The 25567-nt window shown below is 42.3% G+C and overlaps 1 protein-coding gene across 10 annotated transcripts; it reads left to right on the top strand.

The window, feature by feature from the left end:
* Positions 1 to 3981: 3981 nt before the first annotated feature.
* On the top strand, positions 3982 to 24895 carry LOC309440544 (cardiac-enriched FHL2-interacting protein). 10 transcript variants are annotated; one of them, XM_082054274.1, is made up of 7 exons: positions 3982 to 4281; positions 5497 to 5555; positions 6303 to 6357; positions 7171 to 7383; positions 9449 to 9679; positions 14584 to 14752; positions 16663 to 24895. In XM_082054274.1, exon 7 carries the CDS (start codon positions 16839 to 16841, stop codon positions 21468 to 21470), a length of 4632 nt encoding a protein of 1543 aa, XP_081910400.1. In that variant the 5' UTR covers positions 3982 to 4281; positions 5497 to 5555; positions 6303 to 6357; positions 7171 to 7383; positions 9449 to 9679; positions 14584 to 14752; positions 16663 to 16838; the 3' UTR covers positions 21471 to 24895. The 10 variants fall into 10 exon arrangements, with proteins under 10 accessions (XP_081910400.1, XP_081910395.1, XP_081910399.1 ...); XM_082054269.1 differs by lacking the exon at positions 5497 to 5555; XM_082054273.1 differs by lacking the exons at positions 5497 to 5555; positions 9449 to 9679 and adding an exon at positions 7905 to 7972.
* The last annotated feature ends 672 nt before the right edge of the window (positions 24896 to 25567 follow it).

The following is a 25567-nucleotide window of genomic DNA, read 5'->3' as shown; positions in this document are numbered from 1 at the left end:
GCTGAAATCAAGGAAATATTTTTTTTTTTCTTGAAACATGTTGAAATTCCTTCCAGAGCTTCCTTTTGCAGAGGATTTTTACTTTGCCAGGCTTCATTCAAAGCTGCAATAAGGACAAATAGAGAAAGTTCTGAGCTCTTAAGGAGAGAAATTTCAATTGTTTGTCAGAGCTCTAGGAGTCCCTGGAGTTTGGACCGATAAACTCCAGCTACTGGCAAGGTTTGAGCCCTAAGGAGTAGCCCTGGAGAGATGCTGTGGATGAATCCTGCACCTGTCTCATTGCACAAGCTCTGCACAAGAGGTGGATAAAACAGCCCTTCCAGCAAGATGGAGAAATGGCCCCAAGGAAAGAGGCTGCAGGACTGCTACTGATGCTCAGGTGCTGGCAATCCTTCTGTCCTCACCCACATCTGCTCAGCTGAGTTTGTCAGGGCAGAAGTTTGTTCAAACTTGGATATGTATTGAGGCTGGACCCAGAAGAGGATACAGACAGAGAGGAATATGACAGAGATCTGCTTGTCATTTCCAGTGATACCTTTGAGTGAGAAAATACCTATAGCAATACTGAGACATCTTCCTCCCTCTGACCCTCAGGTCTCTGCTGCCTTCTGGAGTCAGGGGAGGTAGGTCTGACCAGAGCTTTTGTACAAAATCCAGCTGCAGGAGGAAGCAGTGATGCTCTCACAATTAGTAGAATATATACAGACGTTCAGTTAAGTCCAATGCTTTCCTGGAGGAGAAGGAAAAAATGGAGACCTCAACTCATTTTCAGGCATTCTCTCTCCTTCATCAAGGTGTGAAATACAGAGACTGAAAGAGGAGGAACAAGTGGAGCACCTCCTCCCCAGAAACTGGGATCATTTCTATCATCAGAGGAGATGTACATTCAGATCAGCTTGAGCATGGAATAAAGGGATTTGGGTCCAGGTTGCTGACATGCTACATGAAGGAGATAGAACTGACAACCACTTCCCCATCCAGACAGGTCTCATGGAGGTGGAGCCCCTTTGCTGGAAAATAAGCTGTGAAGGGCTTGGGCTGTTCCAAGGAGGCAGGTGGAGCAGCATCTGGTTTGTATCATGACTCCTTGCTCAGCAATGTATTGCTGCTGCACTCCTGGGCTCATCCAGGAGCAAACATGCAGGTGATTTAAACACACCCAGAGAAATGCAGGCCTTGCAAGGCTTCAGGTGGGGCACAGCAGTATCTACCTGAAAGTGTAGGGATCAATAAGCAGACCCTAGGAAGGTGTTGTCCTGTTGTGGGACATGATGTAATCCTTGGTTCATGGCTTTTGTTCAGCTCATATGATCCTGGGGTTGCTCTGTCTGGCTGATGCTCTGCACTTATCTGCCAGGTGCCCAGACATCAAGTTCTTGCACTAACTGTGATAACAGTCAACAAATCACTTGGTCTGCCAAGTAAGAACTGAACCTGAATTGCTCTGCTGGACAAAAAAATGCTGTAAACAAGCAACAGAAAACCCAATATAGTCATAGTGCTTTCATGGGTTATTAAATAGGCCCCATGCTCATGAATGCCAAGAGAATTATAAACCATTTACTTTCTACAACCAAAGCAGTTTGATGCTTGCATTTTCCTAGTCTAGAGTGGCATGCTTTCATTTCTGCTTATAATCAGATTTCCAGATACCAGGGACTTTTTGCATGTGATCGGTCCATTGACCCCTCGAGTCTGCATACTGCTTCTCTGGGATCTGCAGCTCAGGCAACAAAGGAAAAAAATATTTCACTCAGTAGGGCAAAATTCCATTTATTTACCTGAAGAAAGTGTCAAGGGGTGGGATACAAGTCAAAAAAAAAAAAAAAAAAGGCTGAAAACTACTGCTCTTGGACAAGGCTCTCATGTCTGTATTCTCAGCCTTGCTAAGCATACAAAAGTTTCAATGCACGCGTGCGTGTGTGTGTGTGTGTGTGTGTGTGTGTGTGTGTGTGTGTGTGTTAAAGATGGAGTTCATTATACATGAACACATTCATTTTCCATTAGCATGTTGGTGCAAAATGCACACTCTTTTCATATAAATTGAGAATTTCAGTCCAAATTGCTGTCTAGAAAAGTTCAATGTGATCTGTTATTGTTCCACACTCACTGAAAGGAAGCAGCAGGAATTTTTGCTTTTTAAATTTCCTGGGAGCAGGATAACAACATCAAAGTGCCACTGGGTTGTGTTTGTTGTGTGTTATTTGGTAATTTTCCCCAGAAGTGGTTTTATTTTAATGACAGGCCATCTGATCCCAGAGTCTCATCTGAGCACTGAATTTGCAAATATATGTATTTATTATCATCATATTTGAATAAGCATAATGCCTATCCCAAGATATGACTCCTTTCAAAGCTGGAGCCTGTAAAGCACATTCATCATGATGAATAGTGTTAACCCCAGCTGCTTTCGTGTGAGAGGCCTGTTTTGGGTTTTCCAGGCAATCAGCCACCCTTCCTGCACTAGCAGTTACAATTTCTATAGGGGTCTTTCTAGTTGCAATTCAGGCTCTAAGCAGTTCATAAGTTCATGAGCTTACAGAAATCAGGGCTATACCTGCCTCTCTTCATAGACAGCAGGGATGTGTTTATTTTTAGCACAAGTATTTTAGAAATACATTCCACCCCTCTTTAGAAATGTGTGGGAGAGACAGACACATATACAGACAGTTTTGCCCACATTAGTGGCAGCAGATGCCTGAAAACTACTTTTCTACTGTTTTCATCCCAAACATTTCCTTTTCCTCAGTGTGTGCCAGTTCTCTCTGATGTATTAATTTGTAGGTGCCATGACTCATGGTGCACCAGATCTTTGTGCATAAGTGCTCTCATGGGTGCAGGGTGTAGGTAGCTCTTGGAAGTGTGTAGTTTGGGGCCAGAACTTAGCAGAAGTGCCCTGATGTATGACAAGACCAGCATTCAGTTTGGGATGAGTTAGGAGAAGCACTTGAGCAACAGAAGCCTAGACCAGGAGTTCAGGAGAGTGGGCTTTGCAAAATCTTCCTGCTGAGATCTAAAGTGAATAATACATCTCTCCCAGGTGGGGAATTCAAAGCTGAAGGTTGCTTTGGAGAAGGTGGGTCGTTGTCTCTCCAAGGACTGGTAAGCTTAGGCTGTTCTTGGATCACAGGCAGGATTAGTCATCACAAGCCTCCTGGTGCTTGGACATTGTCAGGCAGCAGATACCACATGGTTGTTGCCTTGCTCATGCTGTAGCAACATAATTAGCAGCTCTTTTTTAAAATGCAAATGAGCACTGGGCTCACGTGGAGTCCTGCTTTGCCATAGAAGCAGGAGTTGGGCTGTAATTGCAGGAGATTCTGCTCTTCATTTTGCTGCAGGCTGTAGCTCAAGTTCAGCATGATGCTGAGCCCCAAGAGAGCCCCATGACTTCAGTAGGGAGCTCTGTGCTCTCAGCATGGCACAGGATATGCAATCCATTGTTTGTATCTGCAATACAAAACATAGCTGGGTGACTTCATGATATATTTCCCCTTTTATTCGACATCCTATTGCAGTTCGCCAAATGAAACCCAATGCTGGCATGTGCCTTCCAGGAGGGGGGCTGGTCTTGTTTGCTTTGGAAGGACAGTGGAATGGGGTCCTTACTCCAAGAACGCTGGATACATTTGTCCTGCCTTGATGATGAAATGAGCTATTTATGAAAAAGCACCAGTAGGACAGTAATGTGCTACTCATGTGCATACTTCTTACATGATATTTTTAATGGTGACCTTAACAAATATTTTGACTCCCACCTGTAGATACAAAAATGCAGTGCTTTAAGGTTTGAATCACTAGCAGTACCGAGCCAATCACACAGCATTACTTTCTGTATTAGTTATCTCTGAAGCATTACCAATTGCGAATCTGAATGTAAAAATAGCTGATGACTGTTTGTTTCATCTGTCTGTTACTTGACACCGCATGGTTATTCCAATACGTATGTTTGCTTCTTCCCTACCATGATCTCCGCTTGGTTTCCCCTTGCCTGATAACTATTTAAATACATTTTACTAACTTTGGATTCCTTGTTCACTTCACTTCACCTGGCTGAGCAGGTCTGTGAGGGCTCAAGGGTTAGTTTCTCCACTTTTGCTGTTTTATTTATTTTTCAGTGGTTGTTTCTATTGAGACAACCATGTTCAGAGAGTCTGAAACACATGAATAATGGAAAGTGTTAATAGTAAACAGACTGCTGTAAAATGTGCTGGGGCTTTGACTTAAGGGAAGAAAGCACAGCACTGCACTGTCCCTGATCAGGAAGCTGGAGGACAGAAGGTAAGGGGGTGTTTTGTGGGTGTTTTTAAAGCAGGGAAACAGTGGAGAATGGTGGTGTCTGAGTGTGTGAATGTGTGTGCACTCAAGGGTCAGTTGTGTCATTGATCAAATACGAGAAATCAAACAGCATTTATGTCTTCTTTCCAGCGATTAAAGGTGGATAGTCCTTTCATTTTGTCCAGCTTTTTTCTGCTCTGAAAAATGCAGGATTGTCTCTGACAGTCTCTGTGTGGAAAGAGACATGCACATAGATTTGTATGCAGTGATTACTGTTTATAACATAGAATTATTTGGTAAAGGGGTATGACTTTTTTAAAAGTGCACTAAATTACTATGAAGCTCCATTTAATTGTCCTGTGCATTGTGCTGTAAGCAACTTTAGGTAAATATACATTGATTTTATTTTCCAGATGATTTCCTGCCTACAGATAAGATACCTTTAAAAACCTTAGTGATTTGCATAGGGGGTTGAAGGCATTTTTCTTTTTTTTTTTCAGAACAAGAGAATAATTTAAATATCTTATAGAGAGTAATTAGTATGCTACAGAGCCTGAAAAGAGCAAAATAGTTCAAATACCTAGGCAGTGCTAAAAGGCCACCACAAATGACTGTGACTATGACTTGTATCCAATTTTAATCAGTGGAAAAATTTTTAAACGGTGTAAGCTTTTCTAAGTCCAGTTGTTGCAGAACTTCTTAAACTGCCATCCCAAGGAACTGCATCTTATTAGCCTCGCTACAGAACTCAGCAGCAAAATAAGAACAGAAATAATTCAAATTGAGCTTGAGAAGCCAAACTGCTTATGCTATTTTTTTTTAACTGGCCTGTGAAGAGGTAATGTGATTACATCTCAATAAGGAAGAGTTTTCCAGCAGCACTGGTTCACACTGACTTTGTACAGTGTCAGCTAGAGGGTTCCTCACTAGTCCTCTGCCATTGCTGGGAGGGAGGCTGGGGAGAAGGAAAAGGGAGAAGAGATAAGAATGAGAAATAAGATTTCTGGACAGGATCAAAGTCCGTCACTCTTTTGCTTTACTTCTTCAAGGAACTGACCATATAAAAAGTAAATGCCCTTAGCTTAAAGCTTGAAGGATAAGGCCTCTGGAAAATGCTAATAAACAGAAGATTCCCAGTGCACTGTGGCCCCCAGACAACTGAATTTCTCAATCCTTTCACACTTGTGACTAGGAAAGTATTTACATATGTATTTACAGCTCAGTAACCAAAACAGTGGTAACAGGCACTCACCAGTGAAATTGAAGGCCACGTCTGGGTAGGATGTATGCAAGTGTAATTGCATCTATGCACTGCAAACCAAAAGCATAGGGAAATTTCACTCTGTAGTCTCTTATTCCTGCCTGCTTCTCTGAAATGTTTGTCTTGTCTGTGCATGCGTTACTAGAGCTGTGCAAAAGGCCCATGAAAATATAAATTGCTTCAAGACCAGGAAAAAAGCCAACTAACCATATGAGCCAGGTTGGGAGAAAATACCATTCACCTGTATAATTTCTGTAGCCTTGCTGAGTTTATACATGCAGAAAGTTGCTGGCAGAGGCAAATTCTGCAAGCGTTTTTTAGCTGCCAGGCTTCACTGTGCTGGCTTCCCTGCAGCTGGGGTGCCAGGTCACACAGAGCTTTGTCTACTATAAGCAACTGAGTGAGTCCATTGCCTTTAGTGCTAGCACGTGTTGCTTGAGGTGGTGTCACATTTTGGGACCCATGGTCTGTAAGCCAGCTGACAGGTGTGTGGGGAAAGGGAACACAGTGGGGGCTGCATGTGTGCACTGATAGGGGAACTTTATCCTTGAGGAAAGGTTGTCCCTCTTCAGTCAAGCCTGCATGTCTATTGGTGTGGCTCACTGATTGCTTATACATGCATGTGTGTATATACACTTACATATATTTGTGTGTTTGTATTAAGCTTGGTGTTTTGTGACTACGTTGCTGCTTGCCAAGTTTTTATGTCTTTCAAGTGTATATGGTGAGACGGATTGACACTGAGATCCTTATCCTTTGGCAGTCCCAGAGAAACTGAGGCAGCATTGGAGCCATAAGAGGACAACCCTTCCCCAGAAGTAAGGTTTCCCCTCCCCTTTGGATTCCCCTGGCAAACGATCCTCTTTGGACAGGCATAGAAAGCAGATATTTAATTATAGTCCTAGGTTTCTTCATCATCCATCTCCTGTGTTTGCAAATAACTATATACAAGAAGGCATTAGCTAGTAATGTTTAATCTAAATCTAAAACAGTCAGACCAATTTTCTTACAAGCCAAGCAGGTCAAGTAGTGATGCATCTTTATTTTGAGTCTCTCACATACCTATATCCCAGTATTTTCAGGGATGCTTTCCCTGTTACTTACACTCTAAGTCAGGCTGTTTTGGGAACTGTGACAGGCCTATGACATTCAGGTACATGAAGGCCACCTAACTCATACTTTCTACTTGGAAAAGATAGAGATGAAAATCCCTGCAATTTTTTTGAAAAGTCTCTAAAAGATGTGCAAATAGTTAACATTTGGCTATACCTTAACATGAAGAGACAGCAAACAGCAATATGTGGCAGTTTACAGCTACTGCAGATCCTCAGTCTCAGATGTGCCTCTGTCCATCAGCTTTACCTGGATCAGACATGCAGGGGAAAATTGAGGAGAAGGGCTGGGGAAGAAGTGTCTGGTGATAACACTGGGCTGTGGGTGATGCTGTTGCTTGCCTGCAGGGTTCTTCAGAGATTCTGGGTGATCTGGAAAAGCACTGTGACTACAATATCACTGATTTTGCTGGGGGCCTGATTCAGCCAGAGTTACTGGCCTGTCTTAGGGAGCAAGTGTGTATTCTGCTTAAAACTTCTGTCATTTTCCTTTCTGTCTTTTGCATATGTCCTTTACAGAGTAATCACAAGAAATGCCTTAGCATGTGCATTAACTATGAAAGAATGAGGAGTTGCCTTGGGGAAGCAACATACCACACCACAAAAAAACACCAACCTCCTGTTGCACAGTGAAGAGGGAACCGGAAGGAGCTTCCATCTTGTTCAGCACAAGACCACTGCCTATCTTTTGCTCCTCAAAAGGAGGAAAATAGTATGACTTGGAGGGCAAAGGTGGGTGGGCTCTACCCTGCCCTCTTAAAGTCCTCCCTCTGCCAGATAGCAGGCAGGAGTAAAGCAATCCACAGCTTTTTGTCCTTCAACTGGAATGGCTCTGTTATAATCACAAATGGTTAAGGAGCAGTTTGTCATCAGAGGAAAGATGTTATGTGAATGGATGGTTGTGTGCTGGAGTCATATGCTCTGGCATGTATATAAGTGTATTTCCCTCCCTATCTCACTGCTTGCTCAAGATCTGAGCTCTTTTGACTGCATTTGAAAGCTATAGCAAGGTATAAGTGAGAAATATCGCTATTCCTGCAGCCTGAGGCAGAAAATCTTGAAAACCAAACCCTCCACCTTCTCTTCCCCTCTCTGGTACATCTACCTGTTTGTCTTCGGTAACATACAACTGGTATTTCAGGATATTGCACGTCTCTAAGTCCCATGGAATTCAGTGAGTGAGAAAACCACTTAGAACTTGAAACAATTTTGAACCCAGCATGTACAAATGGCTTGAATTCTTTTCTTCATAGAAAACAGATTCAGCAAAATCCTTGTTCAAACCCTGGAAACATTCAGAAGATATAAAGGAAAGGAGTAGGTGAGACTATCAGTAAAAGAATAATGCTGGTTTTCTGCAAGCCTGTTATTTCCTGAGACTGTATCCTGTGTGAGTGGGTGTGGGTCAGACTCTCCTTGTCAAAAAGCTTAAATGGTCTAAGTGTAAACTTGACAGTGTAGATGGTTTCAGTGTGCAGGGGCTGAATTGGAGGGCAGTGTAAGTGGGGGATGGTTTCAGATTCCGTAGCCTGGAAAGAGAAATGAGGCATGGCTGGTTGCTAGCTGCAGATTTCCTTGTGTCAGTCACAGAGGAGAGTACACCTGCTTCCTTCTTGTGCCTAGTGCACTTGCTGGTATCATTACAATTTTCCCATGGCAGAGGCAGGGACTGTCTGGCATACTCCTTTACATGGCATCCAAGCCATTAGATTTGGGCTTTTGTTCATGTATTTTTCTTCCATCCCCCCTTTATTATCTCCTGTCTCTAGACACTGCAATGCTGTGGTACTCTACATCTTTCCCTCTACTGTGGCAAAATCTCCTTTCTCCCACTCAGAAAGTGAATACTCAGAAGCTTTCATCTTCTGAGCCTTGCTTGAGGTGAATACCTGTTTCATTAGCCAAAATCCTGTCAGTGCTCAGTGAGGGGGCTGTACCAATGCAATATCAGTTGTCACCTTGAACTAGTGAGGAAGGCTTGAGTCTTCATGATCCCAAAGACAGGTATAAGTATCACGAACCTGAGGTGGAGCTGTGGAGATCTTTGCAGTAAGTCAGCCACCTGAAAATCTGGATGGATTTCACTATACAATATGGTGCCAAGCTACAGCACCACACTCATCTGAAGGGATTTTTTTGCAGAGGCTCATGGTAAAGTACCATGCCCTGTGAAGGGCAGTGGAAGGCACATTTTTGCCTTAACTGACAAACGCTAAGATCTTCTTGTGTGATTCAGAAAACATAGACTTGGTTCCATTCCCTGCTACAGATGTCCTGTTTGATCTTGGACAAATCATTCAATTGAAGCTGGGCCTGAACTGCTGATCTGTAAATGTGACAGAAATCCCACTTGCAGTGAGAGAGTTTGTAAGGATAAATAGCCATGAGGTGTTCATGTACCATATTACTGGGGAGCTGTATAAATATCTCAGTGTATAATGACTGACCTAGTTATAGACAGTGGCCTTTTCCAGTCAGACGTTTAATGCCAAGAAATGCACTGTTTGGGTTCAGTTGCTTAAATGTCACTTGTCTGAGCTGACATCAGATCATGGGAGGAGCACCATCTCTTTGCCTTGTTGTTCTCGTAGACTTGTGCTGTTTGTCAAGTGTTGCACCTGCTCTTTGCCTGTGTTAGTAGTGTGCTCTGTGCCTTTGACATCCTCCATCATGTCTGCTTCTAACTGATTCTCCAAAGGCCGTGGATATGGCTCAGGTAATGGAAGGAGTGAACAGGAGTTGCAAGAAAGCCTCAGTTTAGATACAACCCTTTCTGAGAGACATCTCCTTCTTCCAGACTTGACAGGCCTCTTGGCAGGATGAGGCATTTGGAGGACATTGGGAAAGGCAGTCCGGAGACCAGCTGGAAGTAACTGTTGGGTCTTTGCCATTGAACCAGAAAGGGAAAGGTAGAGAGACTTGCCATGATTCTCCATAGCTGTCGCAAGCAATCCCTGTTCCTCCCATTTTTCTTCACATGAGGTCTTCATCTCCCAGTGCTTGAAGCTTTGTGGTCTGAGCTGAAGAGGTAAGCGTTCCAGCTGGGGCCCGGAAGAGGTTCATATCCTTTGGGGAAAGGACAAAGAGCAGGATACATAACACGTGGTCATCAGTTACGCTGCCTCCTTACATTCATGCTTCAAACAGGTTGCACTGACCTTTCTTGAGCTGTGAGTCTGATGAGTCCCAGGTTCCAGCTCCCATGGCAACAGATGCACCAGCTTCAGTAGAGCTCACTGGGAGAAAAAGACTTCAGCTGTCTTTTCTCCAGAAAAAACACATTTGATTAAACAAATGAAATCCCAATCATATTCATTTTAATGACATTTCTGTGAGAAAGATAATTGGAAATTATTTTTTTTATCATTTGGAATATTTACTTGGGGAAATTTCAAAACAAGATCACACTCTCTGTTGAAATACCATCAGAGTACTGTTTGACATAGAAAATATAATGGAAAGTTTCAGTTAATGTTGAATAACATACACCCTCTCTGACTTAAGGACAGCAATAATATACTATTTTAACTATTATGGTGCATATTACATGCTACTTCTCTTTGCCTATAGTGTAAAAATAGTTAAACAATCTGAAATGAAAATATTTTTTTATATTCTGAATGAATTTTTAAATTTAGAATTTAATTTATCTTCAGAATCTTTATTCCATGTGAAATTTCAGAAACAATCTAAATTAGAACATCCTCCCATCATGCACACATACACACACACGCACACATACACACACACACACACACACACACACACACACACACACACACAGACAAACACATTTCCAAAAGATAATATTGACCACAGGTTGTCAATTCAGATTGGCAGCCAGCTCTGCTGGTCCCGTTTGGGATTGTACAACATCTACTACACCACTCTTAGGTCTAGGTATTCTAGTGAACTTTGTAGAAAAGAGAAAAATTACTTTATCCCAAATGCATTGCTATTTTTAGTGGTGAGTGATACAGGTTAGAAAATCAGAATTGCCCAGAGGACATGATTCAGTGGCATAGCAATGTGGTATTGGTTCCAAATCCCTTTCCTTCGCGTGTTGGTTTTAATACCACATGGGGATAAGGCTTGGCTCTTCAGAGATGTTGGATTTCACTTTACTGTGGTTACAGTTGCTTATGTAGCCTTCTGGATAGTGCATCAATGTCAGCTTAGGAAGTAGATGTATTGAGAGGCAACAATTCTGTTCTCAGTTATTCTACTGACGTCAGTAAAGTGACTCTAGATTTATACCAGTGTAACTGAGAACAGAAGTTGGCTCAAAGTCAAGAACAATCTCTCCTCTTCCCTGGCCCAGAACAAGCTGTTCGAGACACAATTACTGGGCCAGATCCTCAAGAGGAATGGACCCAGTCTATGCTGGTTTTGTCCAGACACAAGGTGCCTTCACCTTGCTTTCCAGTGCAATGAGCAAAGATCTGATGCTGGAATAGCTGAGGTCACCTTGTTCTATGCTAGTAATTTCTGTCAGTGTTTGGGATCTTTACCCTGAGATGGACAGATACAGTACTCCACCCTCCATCAGCTGGAGCAGGTATTAGTAATTGAGCAAAGTGGTTCCCCTTTCCTCCAGTGGGAGAATTCACTTTGGCTGCCCTTTATGGCCACAAAGCCTAGGTGAAAGTGACCTTGTTGGATGAGGGAAATTGAGGCTCATACTAATAGCTTTCATCTTATGACTATCTTAATCAAGAAGTTTCCTTTCTTGACACTTCAGGGAAATGCGGCTGGAGCATCATCGTCTTTCTTGCCAAGTAGCTCTCCTCTCCTTGGTGAGGGTGTTGTGATCCTCCTCCCAGTCCATGTGCCACAAAGGCTGCCCAGAGAGGCAGCGTGCCTGGAGCAGCCGAGGCAGCAGGGCAGATCAGAGAGAGCATGTTCCTCTGATGTAGCCCAGTATGACCAACTCACACACCCATAGCAGTCCAAGCAGCCTAGCACAAGGGATTTTCAGGTATTCTACACCAGACTACAGGGGTTTTTCGTTTCTCCTGGACATCCTTCTGGCTCCTTGTCTCTGATGAGGACTCACAAGATGACCTTTAACTCCTTGACATCTTTTTGTCTCTTTCCCTAAAAGTGCAATGAAAACAGTGGTATTGTGACCATTGACCAAGAGCAGCACACCCAACAGCCAGTCATGTACTAATCACTGCTGCAATGCAGGATTTTCTGGTGATACCCAAGAGACCTCACTGAGCCACCCCGCTCAGGCAAGCGAGGAGCTGCCATCAGCTGGGAGCGCTGTCTCAGCCTGGTGGCACATAGCTGAAAGGGCCTGCTTACATCCAGCCCCCTGATCTGATTATGAGCTCCCACGTGTGCCATGAACAAACATGCTCCTCTGTAAAAGAGTCATCAGTTCATTAGGGATTCACTGATTTCCCAGGGTAAGAAGCAATAACTATTTGTTGTCATGATGTGGCCCTGGAAACTCAAAGCAGCAGTGTGTGTGCAAGCAGAGCACATTGCTGAATGAATCTCAGCCAGCAGTCACCACAGGGCTCTGAGTTTTGGGCTGGAGTTGTGGATGGAGCACCACATGAAGAAACCAGTTCACAAAGGTTAAAAAACAAACAAACAAACATTTACTCCCTCTCCCTTCCCATCCTAAAGGGGAGTGCAGTGCTGCTGACTTCAGACTGCGATGCAACTCCCAAGGGCGCTGCCAAAATGCCACTGCAATGTCTCATGGCACAACACTTCATCCAAATACCAGCCCAAGGGGGATGGGAGAACCAACCAGCCCTTTATATATCGCAGCAGCAGTGATGTCACATGCTCCAGCCAAGGTTGCTGGATTTCCCAGCTCCTGTCTAGTGAAGAAAAGTTGACATTCAGTCTATGCCAGGCCAGGAATAGTCTCTGTAATTTAACCTCCTCATCACAACTTGCTAGGCACTTAAGAGAGTCACTGAAAAAAGCCTCCTGTTTAAAAGAGAGGGAAGGCTGGTTTCTGATTAAGCTCCTTGAAATCTGTACATTCATGCAAGCTTTTACGGTAGCTCATATCAGATGATGCCTACTGCAAACACCTCTACATGTTTCTCAGCATTTCACAAGCAGTTCCAAACACACAGCCTTACTTTCCTCTGTCTTGAAAACAGACTAAATTCAGACATCCTTAAATGTTTGAGCTAGCTTAATCCTGACCTAAGCTCAAACTCTGCACCTTGCTTGCTGGCTGCCATGTTTGTCCAAAAAAGTGAAGAAAAGAGACTTTACCAGGTTACTAAAACAGCCATGAGGAATTTCTTTGTCTAAAGTTCAGATGTTGCCATCATACCTACACAAGGGATAGCTAGATCCATACAGTGTTCTTGTTTCCATCCGGTCCCAGTAGTGATCTGCACCTTAAACAACTGGTGCAGATAGAGCTTTTACAACTTGAAACATTACACTGCCCAAGTACAAGTATTATGGCTAGGCAAGACAGGCAAGGATCTTTACAAGGGTTTCGGAGACAGTGATAATCACTATACTTTTTTTAATCAGAAGCCCTGAGTTGTTTTTGTAACAATTACTCCATCTAGGAAAATAAGTGCTGAGATTACATCATGATCTCCGTGTTTATTGTTACCCTACTCACTTCTCAGTAAATGTTCTCAGTTTACAAGGGACAAGATGTTTCCTCAGACCTCTGTCCATGAGATCTGAAAGCCAAGCTTCCTCCTAGTTCAGGCACCACCACCAATTTGTTGCTGGAATTTAGTCAACAACTCCTTTGATGAGTGAATCACAGCATAATTATAATCTCCCATGGCTGTGTTGGCTTTGCACACTACCATGGAAGCAGAAAGATTGTAATTTAACCCTTGAGCAAAGATAAGTGAGTACACATCTCTTCAATGAAGATGCCCTGTTACATCTGGTTGCAACCAAACATTGTACTGGGTTTTTTTGATCTTTGCTTTTACCTTTTTTAATCAGACATCTTAAACAAACCACAAAAAGCTGATTGGTACAAGCTTGTTCCTAAACTAACACTGACTACTGTCCTTCCTCAGGTAACATGTAGGAGACCATCTCAGTGGGCAAGCCCTTGTTGCCACTTTTGCTATTATGTTTTGAATACCACATGCTGACACAAAAATTTCTTAGAGGAGACCCTTGCTTCAGAAAAATCTACTGTATCTACACCTATGCGCTATTTGCCTTACCTCAGGGCCAGTTCTCCTTGTAAGAAATGGAGATACTCTTGCAAAGATTAAACAAACTAGCCTGAACCTCCGGGGAGTCCACAGCAAAAGAGCAGCAGCAATGCACATACACCACAGCTGAGCTTTCCTTTAGCATGTGCTGGCTCTGGTTCATGCATGGAAGCAAAAATATGTTTTGTTTACTGCCCCTCACTGTCCCAGCTGTCCACCATTCATCTCCTTTACAACAGGGACAGTGAAAAGGCTGGACTTTCAAACATCAGCTGCATTAGTTCCCAGTCTACCCATCTGTCTATACTCACTGGCAATAGGAAGTTATATACAGGTGGAGTGGAGACACACATCTTCCTCTGCAGTCCCTCTGAAAGGGTGGTGCAGCAGGGATGTAGAGAGCAACAGGGAAAAAGTCACCCCTCTTTTATCCTGAAGATGTCACCCAGCCTGTGCAATGGACAGACTGCTAGGAAACAATTGCTCACTCAGCTGTTAGTCCCTGGTGGGGCTACCAGAGAGTGGTGGAGGTTGTGAGAGTTGCTTGCCAGGAACCTGACTGCTCTCCATAAGCTACCAAACTCTCAGGGCATCTGGTTATTATCACTCAGGGATGGATAGCTGTCTGTTTTGGTAAGAAATCCTGTAAATCACTCCTAAAATAGTTGAAAAATGTGAATTAATGAATAAATGAATGAATACAGCATGAGACAATCTTCATATCGTGGTAACAAATGTCTTTGTTTTCAAATTGCAGAGTTCACAAGATCAAAAAATGCTGAAGGTCAGAAACATCCCAGGACGCTACTTCTGTCAAATCTACATCATTGGACTATTTCTATCTTTTCACTAAAGATGGTCAGAAATGAAGTTGAATACAAGCATGAGAGGAAGTTCTAAAGATGAAAAGCAAAATTACATGGCAAGTATGTACCTGGACTTTCCATTCATATAACAGTTAAGAATCAAAACCAAGAGTGGGATGGCTTTTCATTCGTCTTTTTTTTTTCATTTGTCTCTTTTTTTTCTTGCTGCATTACACACAAAAATGTGTGCGTGGTGGGGGGTGTGAAACTCAATTCTGAAAATTCTTTGTACAAAGTAAAGTGGAGAAGCTCTATTAAGCTTGGTTTATTTCTGGTATAAATCTATTGTAGTTTTGCATAAGTCATTGGAATTGTATGGCTGGAAGGACAGAATCAAGATTCACTATGACATTTTGAATCTAAAAATAGGTTGGCTGAGGTTTTTTTTAAATAGAAAAGGAAGGTGAGGAGTGTTTTCATTTAAAGAATCAACTGAGCCTGAGTAACTCAGCTTATTAAGCCTGGTTCCTCTGACTTTTCATACTTCGATCAGCGCTGAGTCATTATAGGGAAAAACATGCCTTTTCCAAGAGTTTCACTGAGATGGGCCAAAGTGGGACCATCAATTTGGGGCTGAAATCTGGATCTGGATTTCATTGCTCAGTTCTAGAGTGGATCCAAGCTTGAGATGAGGACAGCTTCCACTTACATAGAAGCTGGAGGCTGCTGTAGATGTGAACTGTGGTGTTTCACCTCATCACAAGTCAATGATGCAATTGTACTTGGAAATGAAGATAAACATCAGACTGTCTCTAAGGGGTGGGTTTAGCTAGTTCTTGAATATACTTTTAAGCCGTGTCTCACTGTAATTTAGTCAATACCCTGCTCAGGCCCTTGAATGTGAGATTAAGTATCTAAAGAGTATACAGAATAAAATTTAAAGAGTTTTAGTGTATATGTTTCAAGCACAGCTGAAAGGTCTATTTTGCTTAAACTTATTCCATCCAAGGATTCCCCTATCCTGTCTTCAGTCTGATGTGGAGACAGACAAAAACCACAATGCTGTGGTCCCTGACTTTGCATCGTAATCAGGGATTAATGTAAGGCTCTTATATTTTATAATTCTGTTGAATGGGTTACCATTTGCTCTCATCAGTCCTAGAACTGAAACTGAACGTTCTCTGTGCTCCTTTAGTGGGTCTGCTAGAGTCCCCTAGGCACTCCTGCCTTCTGCTGGCTAAACTGATATTAGCAGCCTCTTCGGTTTTAACATACCAACTCAACCACATCTGGATATAGGTGGCTAAAGGATTTTACCCTAGCAATATTTGCTTGGAACATGCTAATGCACAGTAAATCCTCTACCTGTGGTGCCATTCTGCTTTATTAAACAAGAGTTGTGCTCAGAGTAATTGTCACAGCAAAGCTCCAGCCTGATACAAGCAGGTTCACCTCTGTAGACTTCATTTTCCACAGTCATGAGCTAACAGGCAAGTGAGAATAGAAACTTCTATAATAACTTTATTTTTTACAAAATATTTTAAATTCTAATTATGATGTCTTGCCAAGTAAGTTTTATCAACTTTCATTTCATTTTTGACATAGTGTGAAATGATGTACCGTGTCATTTTTTTTGAATATTTTTGCCTTTTTATTACTAATTCTTCATGACCAAAAAATGTCTTTCTTAGCTAAATACATGCACAGCACCTGAAAGTGCTTATGGTTGGAGATATGGAAAGAGATTTACCTGAAATTGGGCTCTTATATCCTTGTTTAAGAGCCCAAGTAAGGAATCTGAGGTGAAACTGCATTTTTAATACGACTTTCTAGAAATTAAACTATCTACCACAGGCTACTTGAATTGACCAAAATAATAGTTATTTTTCATGTTGTTTATTGTGTTGTTAGCATCTTGTTTAGAACACATGTAGGAGCAAATTAGTCAGTGACTGATATATCTGGAAAATGCTCTCTGTCTAATAGTGTTAATATAGAAAAATGATAATTTATAATTTTTGGCTTTGCAGAGAAGAAAGTTTCCTTCAGCTATTCCATAAGATGAATTGATGTGCAGCAGCACCGTCTGGAGGAATTGCTTTGTGCTTGTGAATTGCAAACAGCTGGAACCACGCAACACAGTCATCTGCCTATTTGACACCTGAAACTAATCCTTTGGATAAGTCATTCATGATTCCTAAGAACAATGCAGGGAAATAAGAAGCATACAGAAGGACACAGTGACTCCTCAAGTATCGGGAGTCTTCTGGATGACACAGACAGAGAGGTGAGCAGCCTCACAGATAGAGCTTTCAAAAGTTTGTGTGTGGCAGAACTCGAAGACTCTCACAGTGAACCAGATCTTGCCATTTCACCCGACTTCACCCTCCAGTTCCCTGCTAAATTTCACCCAGGGACATTAAATCATGTCATCAAGAAAAGCAACATCTGTAACAAGCTAACAGCGAGAAACAATGAACATACAGTATGGGCTTCCACATTCCAGCAGTTACCAAAGTATGCTCCAGAGGAGAAAAGGATTGATAAAAATAACACTTTTGCCACAGAAAGGAAAAAGCTGAATTTGCCAGTCACTGGTCCAAGGAACAATAAACATGTTTCAAAAGTGTCCTCGTTGATTAAGACATTTGATAAGACTGCAGACCAGGGGTCAGGAGGTTCCCTGATAACCATTAAGCAGCCCATTAAGAATAGCTTTCAAAAATGTAAATTAAATCATGGAAATGATATGGCTTTCTGGGATAACACAGACATTTTAAACATCCACAAGGAACTTTCTGAATTTTCTGAGGCTAGTCAAGGTAGCCACTGTCTCATCAGTAAACATGAGCCGGAGAAAAGACCTAATAAAATGAACCTGAGTCACTGTGGCTCTGATGGTTATTATCCTGTGCTGATTGAGATGTCAAAAGTGGCCAGGTCAAATTTTTCCCGTTCATCTAAAAAGGCTTTAAAAAGCAGAAGTGTGAAAGTTAATGAGCCAGCAAAAAAAGGTAATTTTCTTCACAGTGAGAATAGTGCTTTTGAATCATGGAATGTTCATCATAAAAAACTGACTGAAACGAAGGAATTTGTTGATATGGAAATGAAAGAAGAAGGTCTTACATACCTGGAGGAAGCACCATTTATTAAGGAATCCTACACACTTGAACATAAATTGCCACCTGCCAAGACCACTGTTGTTAAGGAGCAGGAGGAAGATTTTCAGATGGAGCCAGCTCCACCAGAAGTTGCTTTCAGCATCCCTCTCCCAGCTATACACATACCTCAGGGCTCCCTTTCTTCAGAAACTGAATTTCCTGCTGCTCTTCCTCCCACTCCTCCGCCCAGGATCCACATGCACCAGGGTCCTCCTCGGCCACCCCCTGTCCCACAGGCACTTCCTCTTCCATCCCCCACCCAGGAGGGTCATCTTCTAACACCCACCATCCCTGAACCCCCCCCTGTGCCACCACCCCCAATGCCAGCTCAACTTTCCCCCCCTCCCATGTCCCAAGCTTCTGTCTCACCTCAGTCCGTGTGCTACAGGATGGTTTCACCCTCACCCATGTCCCAGGCATCTAGCCCACCACCACGAAGACCCCTGGCCACCTTAACTGAAGAGGAGGCCCTGAGTCCCCCACTGGACAATACCTGCCCACCCTGGAGGAGACAGAAGGCTACAAAAGGGGCAGCACAGAGGACACAGACTTTCAAGGAGAAGTTCACAGCCAGCGACGAGACATGCTCATTGTCTGAGCATGGTTTGGATGCCACTCCTCTGGCTAAAGAGGTAAACTCCCCTGGATCGATCAGTCCCTCCTTCAACATCACTGAACTCTTAACACCCATCATACCACCAAAACAGGAGGTGGACCCTGTGGAAAGTGAGCTGATCCCACTGACACCTCCTCCCACAGAGAACACAACAGCAATAGACCATGAGGGGAATGCATTTGGTGATTACAGGTCTCGGGATAGTTACAAATCAAAAGCATCAAGTCTGTTATTCAACTTGAAGGATGTGCGTAGACGTGTTAAAAGTACTTATACCCCTTCTCCTCTGTTAAGGGCTTTGGAGGAAAGAAATAAAACTAGGGAAAATATACAGGAGAGTACAAAAATTAATGTCTCACTGTTGACTTTACAAGAAAAAGGTAACAAAAAGGTTGCACAGAAAGATGAACTGAGTGATGTAACCTCCATATTGTCTGGCAGTATTCATGAAAAGGACAATAAAACTGATTTAACTGGACACTTTACAGACAATTACCTGACTTTGAGTTCACCCCAGACAACAGCAGAACTTTTAGTTTACCAAACTGGAGACAACTTACAGCAAGATGATTCAAAATGTGAAGGTCTGGTTAAAAATGCAAGGGGTAATGAAAACTTCTCCTTTTTCAGACACGAATCAAATAAATCTGATTTAAGAAAACGTGTGCAGCATCCAGCACTGAAACCATTCATCAGAGACAACACAGATGCAACAGCTGAGCAGCCTGTACAAAATCCCAGTGTCCAGGGTGAGGTAGATGAGAGACAGGCTGCTATTCAGAATGAAAATTTTACCTTCAAACCACTCCCAAACCAGCTCTCACCAGCAGAGGATGTGCCTTACAGTGACACACAAAACAGTGTGGTGGTACTTGGTCATGAAACACAAGGCAAAAGAAGCACTAGTTCTTCGGAGCAATCTTTCGTCTCCACTGTAGAGCAACCACTTCAGGAGGAGCCTTTTCTGCAGGTGCCCCTGATGCAGAAGGCAGGTCTTCAAGAGAGCCAGAGGACTAAGAGTGAAATGGATGCAGGCAGCAAGAAAAACCACAAGGAGAGAGGGAAAGAGATTGAGGAAGATCAACTGCAATATTATGCTTGTATCAGCTCTAGTGATAGTGCAGCAGAGAAGAGGGAGGGGAAGGTTACTGAGAATGAACAAAGCAGCCTGGTGAAGGAGAAACTAAGGAGTGAGAAAAGGGAAGAAGCCAACAGCATGGATTCTGCTTCTGATAGTATAAGGGACACGTCTGCCCCCAGATCTGAGGAACCACAAACACCTCCATCTTCAAGTTCAACCAAACCCAAGCTGTTTATGATTAAAGATAACACAGTCAGGTCACCTCAGGTAATAAGGGCTGTCAAGCTGCCACTGTTGAGGTCCTTTTCCCTGGACGATACAGTGAGCAGCAGTTACAAGGAAATGGAAAGTAGGTCTGTGCCCTCAGCAGAGCACAACAAGCAGCACCAAAACATGTTGCATGCCCAGGATTTAAGCTGGTCGGCATTGAGGCGCAGAGGGCAGCAGAATGTGAGAGATGGAGCAACCGCCAGAGGGAAAGAGTCCAGTGAGCCTGGATCATCAGCAACACTGGATCCTAGTCTTCTGGAAGATACAGAGAGCTTTTCGTTAGGGAAGATGACAGAAGATGATGAAGAGACTTGTGCTGTGTTAAATAAAGTTGGAACAATGAATGAGGAAAGTGTCTGCAGAAGGGAAGAGAGGCCCAAGACTAGGAAGGCAAGGCACAGCTTAACACAGCCAAATTTAGGTCTGGAAAATGACTGGGCACAGAACAACCCCATCTATCCTGCAGAAAGAAAGATTAATTACTTTAAGAATCCTCATCTATCTAATCGCAGAGGTGGCTCTTGTGCAAAAAAAATAATCACTAGGAATACAATTTCCCCTGTGACTGGCTCCATCTCAGAGGACCACACATTTTCTCCTGTAGCCTATGAAGCTGTAGAGGATTTCCTACATATGGAAGGTGCACCAGTTGTGTTAGACAGTCTTGCATGCTCTGCTGTTACAAGCCCCAGATCAGGCAGCACCATGCACTCTCTTGCTGCCAGTTCATCATCAGAGAAACCAACAATTTCTGGCCTTAGAGAGACAGAGGATGTTATGAACCCTGACTTGCTAAACAAGGCACTAAAGAGCCATGCTGGTATGTCTGCAGAAGTGATACTTGATCCAGTGCAGAGAAATCTGCATTCTGATTCTGCAGGAGATGCTGAGAGACTGGAGCTCAAGGGACCTGGGGAGAAAGCAGCGGGCAAGCCTCCTGCTGTGCCACCCAAAACAGAAAAGGCTCTGCGACGGGCCAAAAAGCTGGCAAGCAGGAGAAAGAAAATTCAAGAGCAGCAGAAAAAACATCAGACTGAGCATACAGATGCTATAGGAAGAAAGTCTTCTAATTCTGGACAGATGCTAGCATCTTCCTCACCCTTAGGATATTCTCCTCTCCATCCTGCCCCTCACTCAACTGTTACTCCCACAGAAACCAGTACAGGAAGACTCAGTGGTGCATCAGCAGTAAGCCCTTCACCCTCTTCAACTCAGCGTAAACTCCTCCAAGACCCAGACTCTGGCCAATATTATGTAGTTGATTTACCAGCTGAAGTAAATTTAAAGACATTTTATGACCCAGAAACTGGAAAATATGTTCAAGTCTCAGTCCCTTCCTCAGAAGGGATCTTATACCAGCCCCCTTCTTCAGAAATTATGGATTCACCCTATTCCTCTTACCCTAGAGTGCTGCCTTTACCAGCTTCATCTGTAGCAGTGCTGAAGTCACCTTCTCAGCTCTCCGAACCTACTCGGTTAATGTCAGCTGTACCAGGAGAACCAGCTGAACTACCTGAAGATGGCCAGCAGGACTACAGATATGCTGAGACTGTGGATACTCAGCCTTATATTGAGCCAGCCTCTTACTCCTACAGTCAAGATGCTGAAGAAACTCAAGTTCACTTACGAAAGGGCATGAGCCCAAGCCCAAATACTGACATAGTGTCCCTCACTGGTTTAGATGACTTTGCTGCTGACGGAGTGTCTTGAAAACTGAAATAACAAAGTATACCAGCTAGTGTTTTTAAGAACCATTCGGACAGACACACAAAAGCACATGCATATTTTATGTTTGTACAACACTTTATGTCTGAATCTCATTGTGGTTCGGTTAGGAAGGAAAATGAAAGCTGGCCACATTGAGAAATGTGAGGTGATTATCACTCTGAAGAAGTGTGAAACTGAGTAAGCACTAAATTATCAGTGAGATGAAGGGGCAATGCCAGCTAAACAAACAAATACGACAGTATGAAGCCACTGCTTGCTGCTGCTGCTGCTTTGCCATTATGATGGCTGGGATTGCTAAAGCAAGTGTCCTTTTGCCCAGATGTGTTGCATGATAAATGACACAAAGAAAAACCAAAACCTATGAGACCATCATGTCTTGTCCTATGAGACCTTGGACAGATGCCACATCTACTGAAGTCTCCTCACTCACTGCCTTTGAACTATATTGACAGGTAGAAAGCATATGGCTACAAATATATCCCAAACCCAAGATTCATTTTTTGCACACATTGATTTCCCAGATGTTATTGATAAGAAGATTGTGTACCAGACGGACAATACAACAGCCATGTCAAAAAACCTTTGAATAACAAGAAAACAGTGGCAGATGCTCTAGACTTCTCATATACTTCTGCGGTATCCACCAACATGCTGCTGAATTCTTTGTATTTCTTGATGATCTCCAAATAAGTTCTCTTAGAGTCAGGGGTTATTTATAATGCAGCTTAAAACCTCAACTTACGTTGATACTTGGCCTGAAATATTTTGGTACAGAGAAAGGCTGAATGAAATCTCATAACTGTATTTATTTTTTTTTGTTAGGCTGAGAAGACCTTTGGTTATTATAAGTGAAATTATTTTGGTTTGTTTCCAGGCTCCCACTGAAATACATTGCTAACTTTTAAAACCTGAAAAACATTATATTTAATTTTGGTCTTGTGAATTCTGTGATTGTTAAAAAAAAAAAAAAAAAAAAAGAAAAAAGAGAGAGAGATCTAAAACATCCAAAGTATTCACTTCTAGAAAAGTGTTTCTTTAAATTACCACTCTTCCTTGAAAGATCTGTATCAAAATATCACTCATCCTTGTGTAAGCTTTCTATCATCATAGAGAATGAGAGAACCTTGGTGAAAAGACGGGAAAATTGTATGTAATATGCCTGCTTATAAATATCTGTATTTGGATATTGGTTTCCTTTTTCTCTGTCTCATTTTCATACAATTTTTCCCAATGAAAACTGAAATGCAGGAACTATAAAGAAGAATTATATCCGTTACTTTCAGGCTGATTCACATCTCTAGGCTATTTGTACAGGATTGTTTTCAGTGAAGTGACTGTTGGCTTGCTGAAAAGAAAGGGAAGAATCAGGCATTTTGCTAATAAATAATACGTGAAGTTGGGACACAGGCACTGCCCCACTCTACCAGTTTTAATATTTACAAGAGAGATTTTCTTTAGTAAATTCTTAATTTCTCGGTACTGAGGTTCTCTCTGGACACAGACCAAAACCTGGTGGTTTGGCTCCTTCCCTAACCTGAACTCAGCTTCCAGCCTTCCTCCATCCCTGACAAGAGCCATATATTCAGAACCTGTCTTGATCCTATCAGAAACTTCCTTTTGTCAGTGCTAATCACTAGAACGTTTAACTCAGAGAGGCTAGACAGATGTTAGGGGCATTTTTTCATTGATTTTGGTGGGGTTCATATTTGGCCTTTAATGATTTTCTAAGGTTCATTTTACCTGTTATGCAGAGTTGTGTCATATTTGTCATTTTGTGTTTTGACAGGGACAGTTGCAGCAGAGGTGTGTGGTGGAAATACAGAAGCTTGTACTGGTTTGGTTTGGATTTTGAGCAAATTCAGCCAAATGCCCATATTTTGATAAACATTTGTTGTTCAGTCTCCACCCTTGAAGGTTTTCAACACCTGACTGGATAAAGCTCTAAATGACCCAGGCTGGCCTCAGAGCTCACCCTCCTTGGGCAGGAGGTTCATCCAGACACCTCGTGAGATCTCTTGTAGCCTGAATTATCCTATGACCCTATTCTGCAAACATTTTTTTTTTTAAACCAACTTTGAATTGACACTCAGAAAATACAGTTTCCCCTGGGAAAGGGCTTGTTTCAAAAAAAGTAAAAATAATTTGAAAAATAAGATTGTTTCAGGAACAAGGATCAATTTTCAAGTTGTTGAATTAAGGGAAATGGCTCCTATTATGAATATTTTTCCCTTTTGTGATCACAAATATTTTGCTAAATTGGCATGGTGCCATTCATGTTGCACTTCTCTGTTGCTGTCACTGTATACAGCATAATGTCCCTCCAGTATAAAGCAGAATGTCATCTACATGCTAAAATACAGATAAATAGATCTATTAAAGTTTTCCATGGTACATTTAGGCAGAACCTATGTAATCTGAAAGCCTAGTGGAGTTCACAACCCATTTTTTTGTTTGATATTATGAAATCAAATGCCCTTAACATTTACTACTCAAGAAGCAGACAGGCTCTCAGAGGACAGGATAAAGACGTGCTTTCCAAGGGGAGACTGTGGATACAAAGGATCTGTGTACAGCTATAAAAGAAATTGTAATTTTCTAAGCAAAATCTACAACTGGATTTAAAAAAAATAATCCCTTTTGCTTGATTAACTGTCATTTGTTTTATAGATGTGCACACCTTCTACACCTTTTTTTTCGAGGTCCTCCTTAAACTCTTATTGTAGAGAATGTGATCCTCCAATATACTACTTCTAGATATGCAAGTAAAGCGGAGTATATTTTTTTACTCTACTGTGAAGGCAAACTGAAATGTGGGCATCTGAAAAGGAGTCAGTCCTAACTTGGATACCAAATACATTTCAGGTAGGACTTCTTTATTTCGGCCAATGCTTTCTGCCAGCTTGAGGGAGCTGCATTCATTGAAGCCTCTGTCTCTAGACAGGCACATGTCCCAGAGGGAGTTTTGACTGAGAGAATTTGTAGGTAAGTGAAACAGAACTGGGAAGTTTTGAAAACAAGTATGAAAGTGGTTCTCATCATGTATCCAGAGCTTTCCTTAGAGCACTTTGCCACAGGGAGTGAGTGCATTATAGAAGTGTTGCTCCAGGTCTCAACCTGGTATTGACTCCATTTGAGTATGAACCCATCAGCAAACCTGTTTCTAGCCTAGACCACACTGTTGACCAACTTCTTGCTAGGCCATGGGAGTGCATACAAACACACACATGCATATGCATAAACAACCCTATATATAAAAATATTATATATATATAAAATATACCTATAAAACATCCAGTTGCATATCATTATATGACAGCAGTAATGCCTGTGATGGTGAACACAAAATGTTTGTGTATTAAAAGGAAGCCAAACTACACCTTTTCAAATAACAAATATTTTTTTTCCTTGCCCTTTTCTGTTTGTGTTCATTGGTGCGGTTTTTTGGTTTTTGTTTGGGGTTTTGTTGTTGTTGTTGTTACTGTTGTTTTTCCATTGCTGCTGTGAGAAACGAGAATGGAAGTTTTTAGACAAAATGACAGCTATGAACTGACCTTTTTTGGGGGGACAGAGGAAGGGTGGGCATGGCTATGGGAAATGCGCAATAGTCATGGAAGCAATTGAAGCAAAGTACTGTTTCGTGGTACAGTGACATTAAATCATAGGTTAAAGAGGTGTTGAGGCAAACTAAGCTGCATTCTGCCTTGCCAGCAGCTGGTGATTGGAACTAAAGATCACAGCAGGCTCTTCACATGTGCAGAAGCACAGCAGGCTGAAGGGAACAGCTTTCATTGCTCCCTTCCCCTCCTGCACAGACCCTTCCTTGCATGTTGCATTTCTTGATGCCACGAGGCTCATTTACAGTGGTGGTTCTATTTTGGCAGATGTGCCTAAGGCTGAAGCTGGCTTATCTAGTCTTTGGCTCTAGGGACACAACCACCTTATTTTTGAACCTGCTGCTCCTTCTGGGGCAACTGCAATGTCTTCCAGTTGGGTTGTCACATGGCAGACTCGGACTGTTGTCCTAAAGCCATGGTTCTGTCCCAAGAGCTCAAATTTCCCCATACAAAATACTGGATTTG

The sequence above is a fragment of the Streptopelia decaocto genome (assembly GCF_964273445.1).
Source record: "Streptopelia decaocto genome assembly, chromosome: 5".
In the NCBI taxonomy this organism is placed as follows: Eukaryota; Metazoa; Chordata; class Aves; order Columbiformes; family Columbidae; genus Streptopelia; species Streptopelia decaocto.
The sequence above is the reverse complement of the archived record's forward strand: the minus strand, read 5'-3'. Positions and strand labels throughout refer to the sequence as shown.

Bases quoted from the DNA above. Each gene is read 5' to 3' on its own strand.
- LOC309440544 (XM_082054272.1), top strand. From the start codon at position 16,839: ATGCAGGGAAATAAGAAGCATACAGAAGGACACAGTGACTCCTCAAGT.